Below are 18,690 nucleotides of genomic sequence, written 5' to 3' on the forward strand. Positions count from 1 at the left end.
AGATAATTAAAATTAAGAGATAATTAAAACTAAGAGATAATCAAAACTAAGAGATAATTAAAACTAAGGGATAATTAAAACTAAGAGAAAATTAAAACTAAAAGATAATTAAAACTAAGGGATAATTAAAACAAAGGGATAATTAAAACTAAGGGATAATTAAAACTAAGAGAAAATTAAAATGAAGAGATAATTAAAATTAAGAGATAATTAAAATTAAGAGATAATTAAAACGAAGAGATAATTAAAACTAAGAGATAATTAAAATAAAGGGATAATTAAAACTAAGGGATAATTAAAACTAAGGGTTAATTACAACTAAGAGAAAATTAAAATGAAGAGATAATTAAAATTAAGAGGTAATTAAAACTGAGCGATAATTAAAACTAAGAGAAAATTAAAACCACTAAAAATTCAAAAAAGAGTAAGATTTTAATTTTTTTTCAAGATCTCTTTGTTTGGTTACTTTGATTTTTATTTTGACAGCTATTTCATCATCTCTTAAATAATTTTTTAGATAATAGGAAGTTAAAAAACTTTTTTAATTTCTGATTTAATTAACAAATAAGTTTTGTAAAGATATAACACTTTTGATATAATACTTAACACTTTTGGTGTTATGCAACCCTATTAGTTACTTATAAAAAAAAATTGTCAAATTATAAGGTCAGTTAATTTGAACTAATAACTTCTAAATTAATTATACAGGAGTTCTGAAAATTTGTACTTGCTTTGACCAATATAAATTACAAATAGTCGGTCTATACAAAGATAACACAAAGAGTCCATGAGAAATAGCAGATTATGTGGTGTTTTACTATGCTGTGTCCGCTGAAAATGCTGAAAAACTACAAACTTTCAAATGACAAAAGATTTGCCAAGATTTAGCAAACACTCAAAATCTAATTTTGGGGATCAAAGCATATTGTATTGAAGGGTAAGAGAAGATCCTAAAATTAGGAACCAAGAACTGTCAACTAATTTTAGTAATAAGGCTGCTTATGTTAGAGTTAGTATATAACACAGTTAGGTTTCTTAATAAAAAAGGTATCGATTATTATGTTACAGTTAGAATACCGCTTTTAAGGGTGACAGATAGGATTAAAAGATAAAAGTGGCAAAAGTAAAGACTTTACTGGTCAGTAGAAGATTAGTGATTCTTAGTGATGAATCAAATTTTGAGGTGGTTAATTGTCAAAGGATCCAGAATCAAGAAAAAACGAGTCAAGAGCAATCGAGAAAAAACTCCGTCAGAGCCAAGAAAAAATCAGAGTTTTGATAATGCTTTGTTATAAAATAAAAAATTAAACTATCAAGTTGATAACTAAACATTGTTTTTATATTTATTTTTTTAATATTGTATTTTTCACTTTATAATTCATTATAAATTAAAAAAAAAGTTATATTTTTTTATTTCTTAGTAACTAAAAAATTTTTTTATCACAATTCTTTCATGAACAGGTTTTATCTAATAAATTGTCAGCTCGGAATACAAGTGTCATATCGAAAATTTATTAAAGTTATATACAAATATGTAATTATCTAATATATGTAAATTTAACATTATATTAATGAAAAAAGTTTTATAAAAGTTATTATAACATTATATTGTAACTATATATTTGGTCTAGGTATTAATTCGTGCAGTTTGACAAGGGGTTACAAAACTAGCTTATTGTCTCACCGTTTCGTTTAGCCACGCATGCGTGCGAAGATCACTGTTATTGCGCATCATTTTCATTATAAACCATTTGATTTAAGCATAAACAATACTATTTTTAATTTAACTGATAATGTCGATTTTTGTTCCTGATAAAGTGTTTTTGCGGGAATTCTTCTTTATTACTTTAACATGAAGAAAAATGCTACCGAAAGTCATCGTATTTTGGTTGAAGTTTATGGTGACCATGCTCTAGCTGAGCGAACGTGTCAGAAGTGGTTTGCACCGTTTAAAAGTGGTGATTTTTGTTTGGAAGACCAAGAGCGACCAGGACAGCCCAAAAAATTTGAAGATGCAGAATTGGCAGCATTGCTTGATCAGGATTCTTGTCAAACGCAAGAGGACCTTGCAAAATCGTTAGGAGTTGAACAACCAACAGTTTCCAGACGCCTCAAAGCCTCAAAACGTTATCGACGACAATTAATGCATTTGAAGCAAGCTCTGGTCATAAAACGACCAGATTGGGGTAACAGACATAATAAACTCATTTTTCAGCATGATAACGCTCGACCACATGTCGCAAAACCTGTCAAAAACTATTTGGAAAATGTCGGATGGGAAGTGTTACCCCACCCGCCGTATTCTCCGGACATTGCTCCTTCTGACTACTACTTGTTCGATTGCATGAATAACGATTTGATTGGACAGCGCTTCACTTCTTCAGAAAATATCGAAAAATGGGTCTCTGATTGGATCACTTCTAAGGATGAAGCATTTTTTCGACACGGAATTCGTAAATTGCCGGAAAGATGGGCAAAAGTAGTGACTAGCGATGGACACTATTTTCATTAATGTATTCATCCATTTAGTTTTTGAAATAAACCTTTAATTTTCAATTAAAAAGCGCATTAATTAATTCCTAGACCTAATGTATAAAATAATTTTTTACATTTACATAACTTTAAATTTACATAAATTGCGTTATTACATATTTATATATAATTTTAATAAATTTTCTAAAAAGGGTGTCAATTGTGATGGTTCTTCTTCTTTGCTTTTAGAGTGATACTAATTTTGGTCGGAGACTACTTTCTTTTGTTGGAAATATTTGATCAAATAATTTTGCAGCAGAAACTTTAATATCTGTTTTCAAAGCGTGAAAAAATGTGTGTTTTTATTTTTTTTTAAATCGGGTACTAAAACAATGTTTTTACAATTTTTGTATCTGGAGATTAACGCCTCTGCAAATTTAGAACTGATGTCAGTTTCTACATCCTCAATTAGCTAAGTAACGTTTCCATAACAAAATCACACTCTAAAATTGTTGTATTTTGTTTTTACAAGCAAACTGCAGCAGCAAGACTTCCAATAAATTAGACAGCAATTTTAACAAATCCAAGTTAATGTCATTTAAAATGTTTAGGCAGTTAAGTTCCTCAAGTGTTTTTTTACTCCTTTTAAGCTGTAAAAAAAATTATCTCAAAAACACTTTCATCTAGTGCGGTTGTCGAGCAGCAGCCCTTTGTCATGTAAAGATCCATAAATTTCGTGTATATTTCTTTTAGAACTTTTTGAAGCCAAATTCTTTAAATTTTTCCATTATAAAAAATCTTTAAATGTTTCGGAAGAACATGGAGATGGCAGTTTCACCTACCCTAAGCAATATGTGAAGTCATGCTGAACATCTAAATTATAGTATTTACTACCTTTATTGCTATCCTCACCTTTTAACCTTCAGATATTTGTTTTTAATTCATTTAGATTAAATAACTCAGCTTTCAATTAACTGTTTAATTGTTGTTTAAAAAGTTTAATTACACTTACCTTTTAAATAAATTAACTTAATATTTTAATTTAATTATTATTTTTATTTTTTATTTTTGTTTGTTTTTAAAATTAAATTGTAATATTACAAAATTTTCTGCCAACTGTGACGTCATCTTAGGTTGTCATTGAAAAAAAATTTTCTAAAGAGAACACTTTCATTTTCAAAACAACAACTTAGAAATACTGTAAAAAAGCAACTTAGAATAAAAGAAGAATTTAATTATTTTACCAGAAAAAAAAAAGATTTTTTCTAAAAACTTTGTCAGAGTTCCGTCGAAGTTTCTTGACTTCTCTCAAATCCAAAACTCTGAAAACTCGAGAAAAATCCGACGAGATGGAGCTCCGAATGAATCTATTGTTAATCGTAAATCAAAAATTATCATTAAAAGATTAGCTCCAGAGAAATATAAGAAAAGATTTTGTGTACCAAGAGTACAAGGCAGTGGCAACTGCCTTGGTATTGGTATATGGGGTTGCGTTCCCCAGAAGGGAATAGAATTTCAAAACACTTATACAGGTAGAACTAACCAGTATAATTACAAAGTGAAAAATCGGAAAATTAACTTTTACATACTACATTTTTTGGTAGGTGTTAAAATTGGATTTTCCAAAAAGACAATGCAACACAACATACTGCCAACTTGGTGAAAGAGTGGTTTTAAAGACAACATATTACTCTTCTATCTTGGCAAGCATAACCACCAGATCTGAACCCCACTGAAAAATTTTGGTCATGGATGGACAAAAAATTATTAAAAGAGAATGTGGAAAGTATTGCGTAATTGAAACTTTGCACTGAAAAAACAATTATTTTTGAAAAAAGAGATTTCCTTTATTAAATATGGTCAAATTTTGCCTAAAAACAATAAACCCTTAAAATAATAATTTTTTTGAATTAAAAAAGTGGATTTTAAAAATATAAAGTCATTTAGTTTTTTCAGCATTCTTTTAAATTATTTTCAAGCATTTTAAAAAATTTAGAAAAAAAAAAAGAAGAGATTTTTTTTAAATTTTTATTTTGAAAATAAAACAAAAATATATAAAAAATTAAAAAGAAAAAATTATTTAAGTACCAAAATTGATCAAAAAATTTTAGTATACGTATATCTGGGAAAGTTTTTGAGATTATTAAATCATTTCTTTCTAACAGTTTTATTAAAGTACACTCTTTTTCATTTCCAGTATACTCCTATTTTTATGATGTCTTCTTTTTTAGCTTGCTTAGAACAGACAGTTGATCTTGCATCTTATCTCTTTTTTGTATCAGATTGAGGCTTGCAGTAGCTTATGAACTTTAACTCCCAAAAAATCTCAGTTATTTACTTCAAACAATAATTGCAATACTGTCAACATTCGTAGGAATGTTAATAAATTAATAAATGGAAACCCTCTCACTGAGTCCTCTTTTTTAGATCTTTTTGGATTATTAATCATTACTGACCTCTTATGAAAACAATATATACAAACGATTGCTAAGCCAGCATCTGGTCAGGTTGCTTCTCCTTCATCCTCACCATTTTCTTACTCCTGATTCCAATATCTACCTCTCCAAACCTCTTATTCGACACTGTATGGAATGCTGTTGTATATACTTATATAGAACTTTTATTTATCTAGTTTTTTTCTCCGCATTTCAACCCTTTGGAACTTTCTCTTATTTTCATGCTTTCCAGACTCATAAAATCTACAACTTAAGTAATTTTGAAACACATTAAATTTTTTGAATATTTTTACTTCTCATCAAATTCCTCAAATTTTTTAATTCTTTTTTTAAACTTTTTTTATAATTAATTAGGAAAAAGATAAATTGAGAAAATTAAATAATTTATTTCTTTTCTTTTATACAGATTTTTATATTTGTTTTTATTAAATTTGCAACCTTATTTGTGGGGCAGGTCCTTAACTATAGTGAAGACAACTTACCTAGGAGAAAGAAAACTCCTGAACAATATAAAAACCCCAATTTAAAACATATTGATAAAATTTTGTCAAAGTTTGTGTTTTTGAGAAAATATGGATGAAATAGCCGTTTGCGTGGACTATAGCACATATATCAACTGAAAGCTTTGATAGGCACTATTAATGTAAGAGCATTTATTTTGGAATAATAAATCGCTTTTTTAATCTTCACTTTGCCCTTTTTTTCTGAAAAGCTGTCTTTATTAAAGCCAGGAATTTAAACACATATTAACATAATTACAAAGTCATACAAATAAACTAACAAAAAACTAAAAAAAAGTTTTAATTAAATAATTCTTACATTTAAAGCATCATAAAGTAATTTTAAAGAGAATTCGTCATCCATAATTAGATCATTTGATTCTAATTGCAGGCTAAGAAAACTTTTTGGTAAGAAATTAAACCTAACTAATGGTAATAAATATTGTAAATCTTTTTTACGCTGTTGAGAATTTTGTGAAACCCATCGAATAGCAGCATTGAACACCTAAACAATTTAAAAATCATTTATATAATGAGACTGATAATTATTACTTTTGAAAATAATTTTATCAAACATCTTATGTTTAAATATGTATACAAATATATATATATGTATACAAATATATATATATATATATATATATATATATATATATATATATATATATATATATATATATATATATATATATATATATATATATAGTGATTTTGCTGGTTATTCGTTTGGAAAAACGGTTAACCGCCCCCATTAACCGTCGGTTAACCAACTATCCATTTTTGAATGAAGTCCTTATTTTTTGGTAATAGTGTACACATGCATTTTATGTATTATGATAATGTAATTATTTTATTATATATTTTGTTGTTAATCATAATGCATAATAAATAAACTGTTTTTCTTAAATTTACTTAAAATAATATATTACACTAGACTTGGTCAGGAAAGGCCTGAGATCGCACTCTAATCATGACCACGGAATACAATACTTAGTTGCGGCATTGATGTTTTGAGAACATTCAAGTTTAAGTATGTTTCCATGTTTGTCCGCATAACAATTAACTTTTAAAATATATGCTAAAAAATTAACTTAACAACTTTAATCTTTACTAATCAAATGTTTTTATATTGATTTTCATATTTTATATATACAATTTTTTTACTTAAAAATATTTCTATATTAGCGAATTTTTTAAAAGCATCCGCTACTATATGATTATTTGAAAAAAACACTTGATTAGTAAAGATTAAAGTTATGAAGTTAATTTTTAGCGTGTATTTTAAAAACTAATTGTTATGCGGAAAACATGGACACATACTTAAACAAGAATGTTCTCAAAACATTTTTTTGCGGAAAGAATATCTGCGAACACTAAAAACCCGCCAAATCTACAAACAAAGAAATTCTATTGGTTAAAAAAATTTGCCGTTTCATTCGTAAAGTTCCAGAGTATTCTGAAGAATTTTTCTTAAAAATTGTAAAAATTTTTTACGAAAGTTTTAGCATGTTAAGTTTATCATTAAAAAAAACTTAATATAATTTAATAAAATATTATCTATCCTATTATTATAAAATATGATTATAAAATATTTATGAAGTCATCATTAATTGTGAAAATTAGAAATATTTATAAAGTCATAATTAATTGTGAAAATTTATTATTAAACTCTTTTGTTCCCAGCCACTATAATCAAAAAAAAACTTTGCTGTAACCGCACATTTTTTACAATAAAATTTAAATGACATTACACTGAAAACTAATTGATATTCGAATAGTAAACTTCGTTGAAAGCTTAATAAATTAACTTAATTTATATAACTTTTTAACACAGTTCATTTAACAACAAGAAATGCAAAGTGCTGAAAACAATTGTTTTTATAAATAATAATTAGTAAAAACTCATTACAAATATAATAAGTTTTTTTTAAAACTAATTATTTACCTAAATTCTTATATGCTTCTACAAGTTAAGTTCACCGTTGAAATACTAATGCCACTCAAGGACGTAATAAATGATTTTATATAATGTTATTTCTTATATTTAATAATAATTTTATTATTATTATTTAATAATATTTTATATCATAATAAATCTTGTTTTACGTCCTTGTGCTGCTTTATTTTAAAACTAAATTTAAAGTTTTTTTCTCTCATATATTTCTTAACTTTGTAAAATGATTTTTTATAACTACACAATATGGCTCTTATTTGTTATTACTTTTGTAGAGAGTTAATTAAACTTTAAGAACAAAAAAATTATGTGTCCAGAATAAAAATTAATGTACAAAAAAGAATATTAATGTATGTATACAGAAGCTATTCTAGGATAATAATTTGTGCGGCAGTATACCCCTGTGCCATAAGGTAGTTTGGCAGAAAATTGCAGTATTTAGGCATTTTTTTGCACACAAAAAAAATATGTTCATGCTGTCGAAAAGGGTCTAGAATAGACACTGATATATATATATATATATATATATATATATATATATATATATATACATATACACATATATATATACACACACCCATATATATATATATATATATATATATATATATATATATATATATATATATATATATATATATATATATATATATATATATATATATATATATATATATATATATATATATATGTATACATATATATATATATATACATATATATATATATATATATATATATATATATATATATATATATATATATATATATATATATATATATATATATATATATATATATATATATATGTACTGGTGGTGGTGGCCCAACAATACCAGGCGACCAAATTTTGTGAAGGGTGACTAAAAATATTCCTTTGATGAAATTAAGTCGCCCTAAAGGAGTTCTATTGGCTTTTATTGGCAGTTTTTTTTTTTTTTTAAAAAAAAACTCAAGAATTCTATAAAAAGAAAAGTAACTGTCTAAAATAATGATAAAACTAAGTCACAGTGTCAAAGTTTGTTTTCTGCATTTTCTATTATTAATTTTTATTAGAACAATAGAAATTATAAGAGCATAAGTAAATTTTATGAGTGTTTAAGCATATAAAAACTAAAAAAATTTTATGGTTTAAACAATATTTTGTTTTTATTTTTTTACAAATTTTATTTAAGGATTTAGAAATAAAGTAATAGAACTAAATTTGCCAAAAAAAAAAAAAAAAAAAATGACAGGCCTTGTTAAGAAGCGCTACACAGCTTGCTTTTTTTGTAAATGTCGAAAGTGTTTACTTGAGCAAAAATGTGACATTTATTCAGAAAATTATAGGTATAATAGAAAATAACAGTTTTTTTAAAAAAAATTTAATTCTAAAAGACTTTGAATTTAAAATGATTTTAAAAATTTAAATTTAGTTTTGAAGGAATGTAAAATGGTAAAATGTTGAATAAAAAATTTAGTTTATAATGAATGTAAAATAGTTTTGTATTTTTTATTAAAAATGCTTTTTTCTAATCATCTGCTCACTAATTCTTTACATAAAACATGTCTCTATCATAGATTATCATAGATTTTCATAAGCAAAAAGAAATAAAAAACTTTTTTTTTTGTTTGAAAAAATTCTTTTCACAAAAGTATTTTTAATTTCTTATTAATTCAATATTGTGTAAAGTTCTTTTGACATAATACATTTATGAACATAAATTACGTTTACAAATATCTTATTGGTAACTGATAAAATTTATCTATAAATTGTTTATAATCTTTATTAAAAATACTACATTAAATACGTAAAAATCAAAATAAATTAACAAATTGTGATAAACAAAAAAAAGATAATGTTAAGTATAAGATTGTTTTAAGAAATAAATTATAAGAATTATAATCTTTTTCAAATACCGAATTAAAATTCTATTAATAATTTTTGTTAAATTTAAATAATTTTTATTGCGGTTTAAAATTAAATTAATTACAACACGATACTTTAAATTACTATCAAAATATCAATAGTTTTTAGGCTCCTTTAACAAATAAGATTTTAATATATACATTAAATTTACTTAATATACTTAAACACTCGCAAAAGTTAACCATACATATGCTTCTATTTATATCTTACTAGCTGGAGTTACCCGGCGTTGCCCGGGCAATTATTTTAACTGGCTTACCTGATATCTGTACACAAAAATGGGCCCAAAAAATGGTCCCCCTAACCCCGGGGTCAGGGGGGCCTATTTTTGGGCCCCCCTGACCCCGGGGGTCGGGGTACGGGGTCAAAACCCAGCTAAGAACCTTCTCCCCCTTGAGGACTACCCCCATGCCAAATTTCATCGAGATCGGTCCGGCGGTTTGGATTTCTATAGAGAACAAACAAACAAACAAACACACACACAAACACACACACACATTGCCCTTTATATATACCTAGCTGGAGTTACCCGGCGTTGCCCGGGCCAATATTTAAACTGGCTTACCTGATATCTGTACACAAATATGGGCCCCAAAAATGGTCCCCCCTGACCCTATATCTGTGAACACTAAAAACCCACCAAATCTACAAACAAAGAAATTCTATTGGTTAAAAAAATTCGCCGTTTCATTCGTAAAGTTCCAGAGTATTCTGAAGAATTTTTCTTAAAAATTGTAAAAATTTTTTACGAAAGTTTTAGCATGTTAAGTTTATCATTAAAAAAAACTTAATATAATTTAATAAAATATTATCTATCCTATTATTATAAAATATGATTATAAAATATTTATGAAGTCATCATTAATTGTGAAAATTAGAAATATTTATAAAGTCATAATTAATTGTGAAAATTTATTATTAAACTCTTTTGTTCCCAGCCACTATAATCAAAAAAAAACTTTGCTGTAACCGCACATTTTTTACAATAAAATTTAAATGACATTACACTGAAAACTAATTGATATTCGAATAGTAAACTTCGTTGAAAGCTTAATAAATTAACTTAATTTATATAACTTTTTAACACAGTTCATTTAACAACAAGAAATGCAAAGTGCTGAAAACAATTGTTTTTATAAATAATAATTAGTAAAAACTCATTACAAATATAATAAGTTTTTTTTAAAACTAATTATTTACCTAAATTCTTATATGCTTCTACAAGTTAAGTTCACCGTTGAAATACTAATGCCACTCAAGGACGTAATAAATGATTTTATATAATGTTATTTCTTATATTTAATAATAATTTTATTATTATTATTTAATAATATTTTATATCATAATAAATCTTGTTTTACGTCCTTGTGCTGCTTTATTTTAGAACTAACAATTGGATTTCTATAGAGAACAAACAAACAAACACACACACATTGCCTTTTATATATATTAAGATTTGTTGTTAACACATAATATAAGCTTATGTTGTTAACACATAATATAACTAAAAATTATTTTAACAAGAAATCTTGATTAGAATATGAAAAACGCAATAACATTTTATATATTTTCATTTTATTTAAGGCGATATCAAAATTAAACATTTTCTATAAACAGGCAAGTCATTTAAAAAAAAATTTTTTTAAAGAAATCTATTTAAACAAAAGAACTTTAGTCTTCTAAAATTCTCTTATTCAAATAATTTTGTGATTAAAATTCAAAATTAAAAAAAAATTAGAAAAATTTAAAAGAATTTTAATGCTTAATAATTATAAATTTTGTTGCAAATGCGCTGTATTACCCAGTGGTAGAGTGTGGATCATTCCTGAAAGTTAAACTTATATCTAACAACAGTAACAATAAATATTATTTAAACCATTATAGTGATAAATTTAAACGTTTGAAACTATTTTTTAATGTCTTTCTAAAAATCCTTTAAGCGATTATTTTTTGAAAGACTTGTTTTTTTTAAATTACTTTAAATTATGAAAAAGTTTAAAACTTTTTGTGATTAGTTGCATAGAACAAGTGTAGGGACATTTTATATAAATTACAAAGTGCGACAAACCGACAAATGTTTGTTAAAAAAAAAGACAGAAAAACGAATGCCACATTTCCTCACTTTTACTTAAGCAAACATTGGCGTTGGCTTAGAATTTTAAAAACGAAGGCATAACTTCAGTAACTTTTTTTCCAAATATCATGCGATTGATAGTTTTTTTATTTATTATATAAAAAACATATTTTTTATAAAAAAACAATAAGTTACTAAAATTTAAAACGCATTTTCAATGACTTTAAAAGAAACCACACTAATACTTTCTTTAATAGCGTTACTTTTAAGTTTAATAATTAAGTACGCAACTGAAGAAACATTTTATTTTTTGCAATGTTTTGGAAAAAATAAATGTTTATATTTTAAAAAATAATGTACGTAATATGTATGTAATGTAATATGTATGTAATGTAAAGCAAAGTACGATAATTAAGCAACTTGATGCGGTAGTGGTGTAGTGGTAAGAGCGCTCGCTTTGTAAACGAGAGGTTCCGAGTTCGACTCCCACCATGTCCCTGGAAGTACCGCGCTCAACTTAGTTTCTCCGCGCAGCGGCCTTGCTAGGCAAGGTTCGTGTTTCGGAGTTAAAGAGTTGAGAGAGGGCTGCACCACGAATAACGACTAAAAAAAAAAAAAAAAAAAAAAAAAAATGAGTATCCTCCTCGACTGTAGTGGCCCCCCTCGGGCCTTGAGGAGGTGAATAATCTTAAAAAAAAAAAAAAAAAAAAAAAAACTTAAATAATCGAGCCATTTTAGTATAACAATAACTTGATTACTCACTTTGAAAAAAAAATGAACGCCTTTTTTTTTAAACAAAATTAAAAAAAGCTTTATTATACACTGCTAAAATTTTTAACATAGTTTTTTAACAGTTTTAGTTTTTTTATATTATTAACTAGATAAATAGCAAACTGTTTGACTTGTATTTCAATTTAGTTGCCAGCTTTTCTGTTTTTTTTTTATTTATGTTTTGTAATTTAGGTGTTTTGATTTTATTATTATTATTTTTTTAATGTCTTTTTATTTATAAAAAAACTTTATTACTTTGTTTATTAAAAGACAATTGCGAAAATGAATAACAAAAAAAGAAGAAAAAAGTTTAACAAGTGGTTTCAGAAAGAGAAAAAAATAAAGAAATAGCTAATAAAACATTTGAAAAACAGCTGCAAAAGATACCAAGACACACATCTTTTTTTGCTTCAACTTCAAACACAATACAACTAGATAAATATCAATAAATAGATGAAAGTACCAATATGACCGAAAAGTGTTCTGGAATAGACACATCAAATATGTCAAATACAACTAAAGTACCGCTAAAAAAAGCAGAAGTTAAAAACATGCAATTTTTCTGATATTATTTGAGAGCAAAACCATTCTGATTTTGAAAACTTTAAAGATGTTATAACGGTAGAAGAAAAAAAACTCATTTTATACCTCGGTCCTAGTTGCCCTGAAGGACCTTTTCCTAAAGATTATAAAAATTGTTCTTTCTTCATAAATTACTATAAAAAGGTTACAAAGTCAGGAATATCTATAGAAAGGACTTGCTTATGCTAATCACCAAACAAAAACTTAGTTTACTGTCAACCTTGTTGGTTATTTTCAAGTGAGAAAAAAAAAACAGTGGTTGGATACGGGGTATTAATGACTGGCAGGGGCTTTTTTTTAAAAAAAAGAAACATGAAGTTTCTGAGGTTCATATAAATACTTGTTTTATTTTGAAACAGCGGAAAGAGGAAAAAACAATAGATAATATGTTAGTCGAAAATATTCAAAAAGAATTTTCAAGGTTATGATGGGGCAAGCAACATGAGTGGTATTTACTCTGGGGTACAAACAAGAACAAAAGAAATAGAAAAAAACGCAACATTTATTGATTGTGTAGCCCACAATTTAAATTTAGTTATAAATGATGCTATAAATGGAGTGCCAGATAATAGCATTTTTTTTCTTGTATACAAGAAATATAAACATTTTTTGGTACTAGCATAAATAGGTGGGACATATGATCAAAAATAACAGGAGAATCAGAAGTAATGTTAAAAAAACTAAATCCTACATGCTGGGCATCTTGTTTATCATTTTGTTTAGCCATAAAAAATAGATATGTAGATGAAGTCTTCTCCGTTCAGCCAGCACTTTTGCGCTCAAGCCTTTTTGCGCTCGCTCACACACCTGTAAAAATTTTGGCGAGCACATAAAAAAGCATTTGCCAAAAAAATAAAAGTGTTTTGCTTTAAATTGCAACAAAACTTTTTTGTTCATTTGTTCAACTTTTATAAAATTAAGAAAAAATGGCTTTTTTTTATCAGTTTTTTCTTTTAAATTATTTCATCTAGTATTTATATAAAACATTCTTTTTGCTATTTTTATTTTAATTTAAATAGTAGAAAAAAAACAATTTATTATATTGCGCAAGCTAACTTAAAAATGACTATCCTGTCTGCGCTTTTTTGTGCGCTGGCATTAAATTTTAAACAGAAAAGACTGTAGATGTAATAAAAGCTTTATCTAAAATTATTTTGGAAAGCAATAAAAAAGCAGAAACAGCACAAGCGACCAGCTGAAAAAAGAAAATGGATTGTTTAGATTTTCTTTGCGTTTTGGCATCAATTATGAAATATTAGCACCAGTAAATATTGTTTCAAAATTATTGCAATCTAAAAATATAAGTTTCGATAAAGTTAGTTCATTATTAGAAACTGGAAAAAAATAAATAAAATCACTGAGTAATAATTTTGATAATATTCTTGCAAAAGCAAAAGCTCTTGCTATAAAGTGGAATACTCCCTACAAATCAATCGTTACCTATATATACTATATCGAATGTCACACATATCAAATATATTGTTATCTATATATATTATATCGAATATACTCTACAAATCAATCGTTACCTATATATACTATATCGAATGTCACACATATCAAATATATTGTTATCTATATATATTATATCGAATATACTCTACAAATCAATCGTTATCTTGCTCTACAAATTTCATCTTTTCTCTTCCAGTAACTTCCAATCTTATAGTGGTTGCTTGCAGCCTTGTTGGAAGCAAAGATGTAAAAAAAAAAAAAATATATATATATATATATAGTTCCAACTTTTAAACAGACAAGAATGAAACAAACAAAAAAACTGTTTGATGATAGTTGTGCAGATTTTTATTTTGAAACAGCTGAACATCAATTTAAAATTAATGTATTTAACACAGTTATAGATATAGTTATAAGTTTAACACAGTAAATAGCTATTTTTCATTTTTAAATCCCAAAAATATAGTATTATAAGATTCTGACAAAATATTTAAACATGCCACAAATTTGCAAATCAAATATCTGATAGATATATCCGATGTCTTTCCAAATCAAATGATCTTGTTTAAAAAAAAATTTTAAAATGGAGATTAAAGATGGGGACAGTATTTTGGGTTTGCTCAAATTAACAACAATAACATGTTGTGATATAAGTTACTCTTTCACAGGAATAATCGCAGCACTTATGCTTCATTTGACATTACCCGCTAGTGTGGCAACTGCTGTAAGATCTTTCAGCATATTAAAAAGATTAAAAACGCCTTTAAGGACAATGATGGCACAAAACCGTTTGTTTGAGTCAAATTTTTTGTCGTTACACTACTGAATGCACGCCATTCCTGTCCAAGCCTGATATATATATAAATATATATCATGGCCTACTTAAAGTTGATGGACTGATATTTCTTATTTTTGCTACAAAAAAAAAAAAAGAAGAACTCAAATGAAACAAAAACATTTTTTGATTCAGCAAGTTATCTCTCACATTTTTAATTAAATGCGCAGCATCATAAATTTTTATAGCCTCTCAATTTTATTCAACTGCAGTTGAATAAAATTGAGATTAAAGTTATCAGAATTTAAAAATGACTTTGCCATTGATAACAGTTTATTAAACACAAAAACATTACTTGCATGATTATCACACGCAATAGCTCCCACAACAAAACCACTATTAAAAGAAAAACTAAAAATTTCAATAACCTCATTTTTTAATCAATTTTTACAACTGAAACAGCTTTTATAATGTATGGAATGTTTTCTTTTAAACTATTTATCATGAAGCAAACAAAACTTTTGTGAAGCTCACCAATACTGTTTACACCTGTTATAGTTCTACCAGAGTATTTTATACATTTCTGTTTCAAGTAACAATTAACTACTAGTTTAGAGTACACTGTTTCTTTTTTTTTGATATTTTATTTTTTGAGTCCTTCAAAAACAGAGAAACTATTTTTTGCTTGATTTTGTAAATAGGTGGGAAAGTTTTTAAACTTTTATGAGCTAAGATAAAATATGACAAAACAATTAATTTAAGTTTTATATTAAATCATATTTTAAATATTCGCTGATTTGATTGTTTTGATAAACACGTTTTTTTGGAGATTTTCTTTCTGCTATTATTGATGTACCACTTCATTAAATGTCAAAAAGAAATAATTAAATCATTAAACCAAAAGAAGCGAAATTATATAAAAATTTTAAAAACAATCACCATTTCATAAAAAACATTGAGAAAAAAAAATTATAAAAACTTTTTGTAAAAATGCATATTTTTAATTTTTAATTTAAAAATGTCATTTTCTTGGCAGTGAAATCTAAAATAATTTTTTTATAAAATGATGATATTTTTAAAACTTTAATATAATTTCGCTTTTTTTGAGACCCAACATAATATAACTTTAAAGAACTACTTTTTTGATAATTATAGGGACCTGTCTCTGTTAAAGAGCCTTGAGCTATATCTAAAAAATTATTTTCTTTTTCAAAAGTTTTTTAATTCTAGTTCTATAGAATTAAAAAATGTGTTCTATTTTATTAAATAGAACACATTTAGAGGGTGAGAGCAGATATTTGAAAAAAAGTTGTTTTAATGACCACCATAATTTACCTTACTTGCAAAAAACTGCAAAAAATTTAGTTAAAAATACACATGAGTTCCAGAAATATTCTGAAGTGACTACAAAGCAACTTTGACAATAGTATCTTCATAATGGCTTAAGGAAATTTCCTAAAATTTGGTACCCCAGTAGATTTTTCCTTGCGGAATCCAAAGAGCACCCTCGAGACATGATTGTCTCAGGAAATTTTGTTCAAAATTATTGACTTGTAAATTCATGATTTTTGGAGGTAAAATAAAGACAATGGCCCAAAATCTCAAATTGAAAGTTTAATTGTATATCATTATTTTATCTTAGGTCTACTGAAAAAAATTAGATTCATCAATTGTCTCTCTAATACTTGATCAAAATTTGCGCTTAAAAATTGTGTCTTTTAGAAAAATTTAAATTTTGTAACAAAAGCAATTGAAATGTTTTTTAAAACATTTATTTGGATAAAACATCAAATAGTGTTATTTATTGACTAGTTTAGGACGTTTATAGTCATAGGCCAAGGGAGGGTCAGGGGGCCCAACTCTGCCCCCCCCTCCTCTTAATCTCTCTGGATTTTTTTTTAAATGCATTAAATGATATAATAATAAATAATAATTAAAATTCAATTTAAAAACATCATTTTTTTTTTTTAGTTAAAGTTTGAAAAACCTTTTTTTTTCATTATTTAGCTCTTATTTCAAAGTAAGCACTCATAACTAAGATCTTTTCACAATTTTAAAAATCATAAATTTTAAAACTAAAAATACTGAAATGATTTTTAAAACATTTTAACAATCAATATCTTTATGGTATTATTTAGTAGATTATTACTAATATAGTCATTTACATAATAAGGTGGACAGTGGGATTTATTTAAACCCCCCTCCTTCTCAGCCTTCCATCCAAGGATTTGAAAAAGAGAAAAAAAGAAAGACAAATTCTAAATGCAAAATAGGTAAATAAAATTACAACAAAATTATTTTAAATGCATTTAATTTTTTTTTTGTAACCAACTGTTTATAATTTCCAAATCTGTATCAGATATGTTGTACGTACGACCTGATATTGTTGTGGGTGTAGAAATTAGGCATATAACTTCAGAATTGAGCACCCAACACTCGTCATTTCTCATTGGCCAAAAGAAGTTTTTACCTGGTCCATGCGGATGCATGAATCTGACTTTTATATCTTCAGCAATCCCTACCCACTAAAATCCATCATAAAAACAGGGAATATAATCCATTTTTTTTAATGTTTAATGAAATCTCTTTATTATGTTTGCTTTTTGGAATGATATCAAATATTTCAATACATGTATCAATACTTGTTTTTTTATAACTTATAGGAGCGTTCTTCCACCTAAATATCTTTTTTCTAATTGTGCTCGTGTTTTCATCTCTAGAAAATAATTAAAAACAAATTCCATTTTACAAAAGGAGTACATTAAATTAACATCTAAAATATCCCCAGTAGTTATTTGTTTTAGATTTTCTTGACATACTCAGGCCTTGTTACGAGATTTTGCTGCGTAGCGAAAACGCATAACGCATTTCTAAGTTACTCAACTCATCAAATATATATTGCATCGTTAGAAGTTATATTGCGTCACTCGCGTCTTTTCAAGTACCGCATTGTAATTAAAGTTATTTTATTAACGCGTTAAAAATCATACAAACAGTTTGTTTTTTTCTCACTATAACAAAAGTTACAAATAAAATCTAAGTTCTTATATAAAAAATTATTTTTATTATTTTTTTCAAATATGAACTAAATTTTACTTTGAAAAAAATATTTTTTTCATGAAACGTAAAATAATGTTTGTTTATTTTCTTATGATTTTTATGTTTATTTTCTTATGATTTTGGTTTTTGGTTATTTTATTAACTGTTAATAAACTTTTTCTTATTTAATATATGAACTCATTTTAATGTTTTTAAACAAGAAAGAGTTTTTTTTTTTGTTTATCAGTTACCGATAACATATTCGTGATCATAATTTATTTTTATAAATTAAACGAACGTCATTAAAACTTTACGTTATTGAATTTACAATAAACAAAATATCTTATTAATAAAATATTTACATCAAAATAAATCGTGCATTTTTTAAACTATTATGACTAAAAATCAATTTTATATTTAAAAGAAATTTATATATTTAATTCCTTAAGATAAAACTTAAAACACCTAATTTTTTTAACTAATTTTTAACAACAACAAAAAAATTATTTAACAAACTGTTTCTTTAACAAAAAATCTATTAGTTTACAATTGCGGTTAAATACTTTATTTCTTCTGAATAAACGTCATGTTAACGACAATCAAAAGATAATTTAAATATTTTAAAAGATATAAGTTTTTGCGTAGCTAAAACTGTAAAACTGCTGAACGCGTAGGCAAATCGCCTTTTCGCAAGCAAAATGCG

The 18,690-nt window shown here is 25.8% G+C and overlaps 1 protein-coding gene across 1 annotated transcript in view; it reads right to left on the reverse strand.

The window, feature by feature from the left end:
• The window catches only part of LOC100208712 (kelch-like ECH-associated protein 1), a 32,966-nt gene that overhangs the window by 7,484 nt on the left and 6,792 nt on the right, over window positions 1–18,690 (reverse strand). Inside the window, exon 2 of the mRNA XM_065801090.1 lies at window positions 5,748–5,933. Coding sequence (XP_065657162.1) covers window positions 5,748–5,933 — 186 coding nt within the window. The remainder of the gene's footprint in view (window positions 1–5,747; window positions 5,934–18,690) is intronic.

The sequence above is a fragment of the Hydra vulgaris genome, chromosome 07, assembly GCF_038396675.1.
Source record: "Hydra vulgaris chromosome 07, alternate assembly HydraT2T_AEP".
NCBI lineage: Eukaryota > Metazoa > Cnidaria > Hydrozoa > Anthoathecata > Hydridae > Hydra > Hydra vulgaris.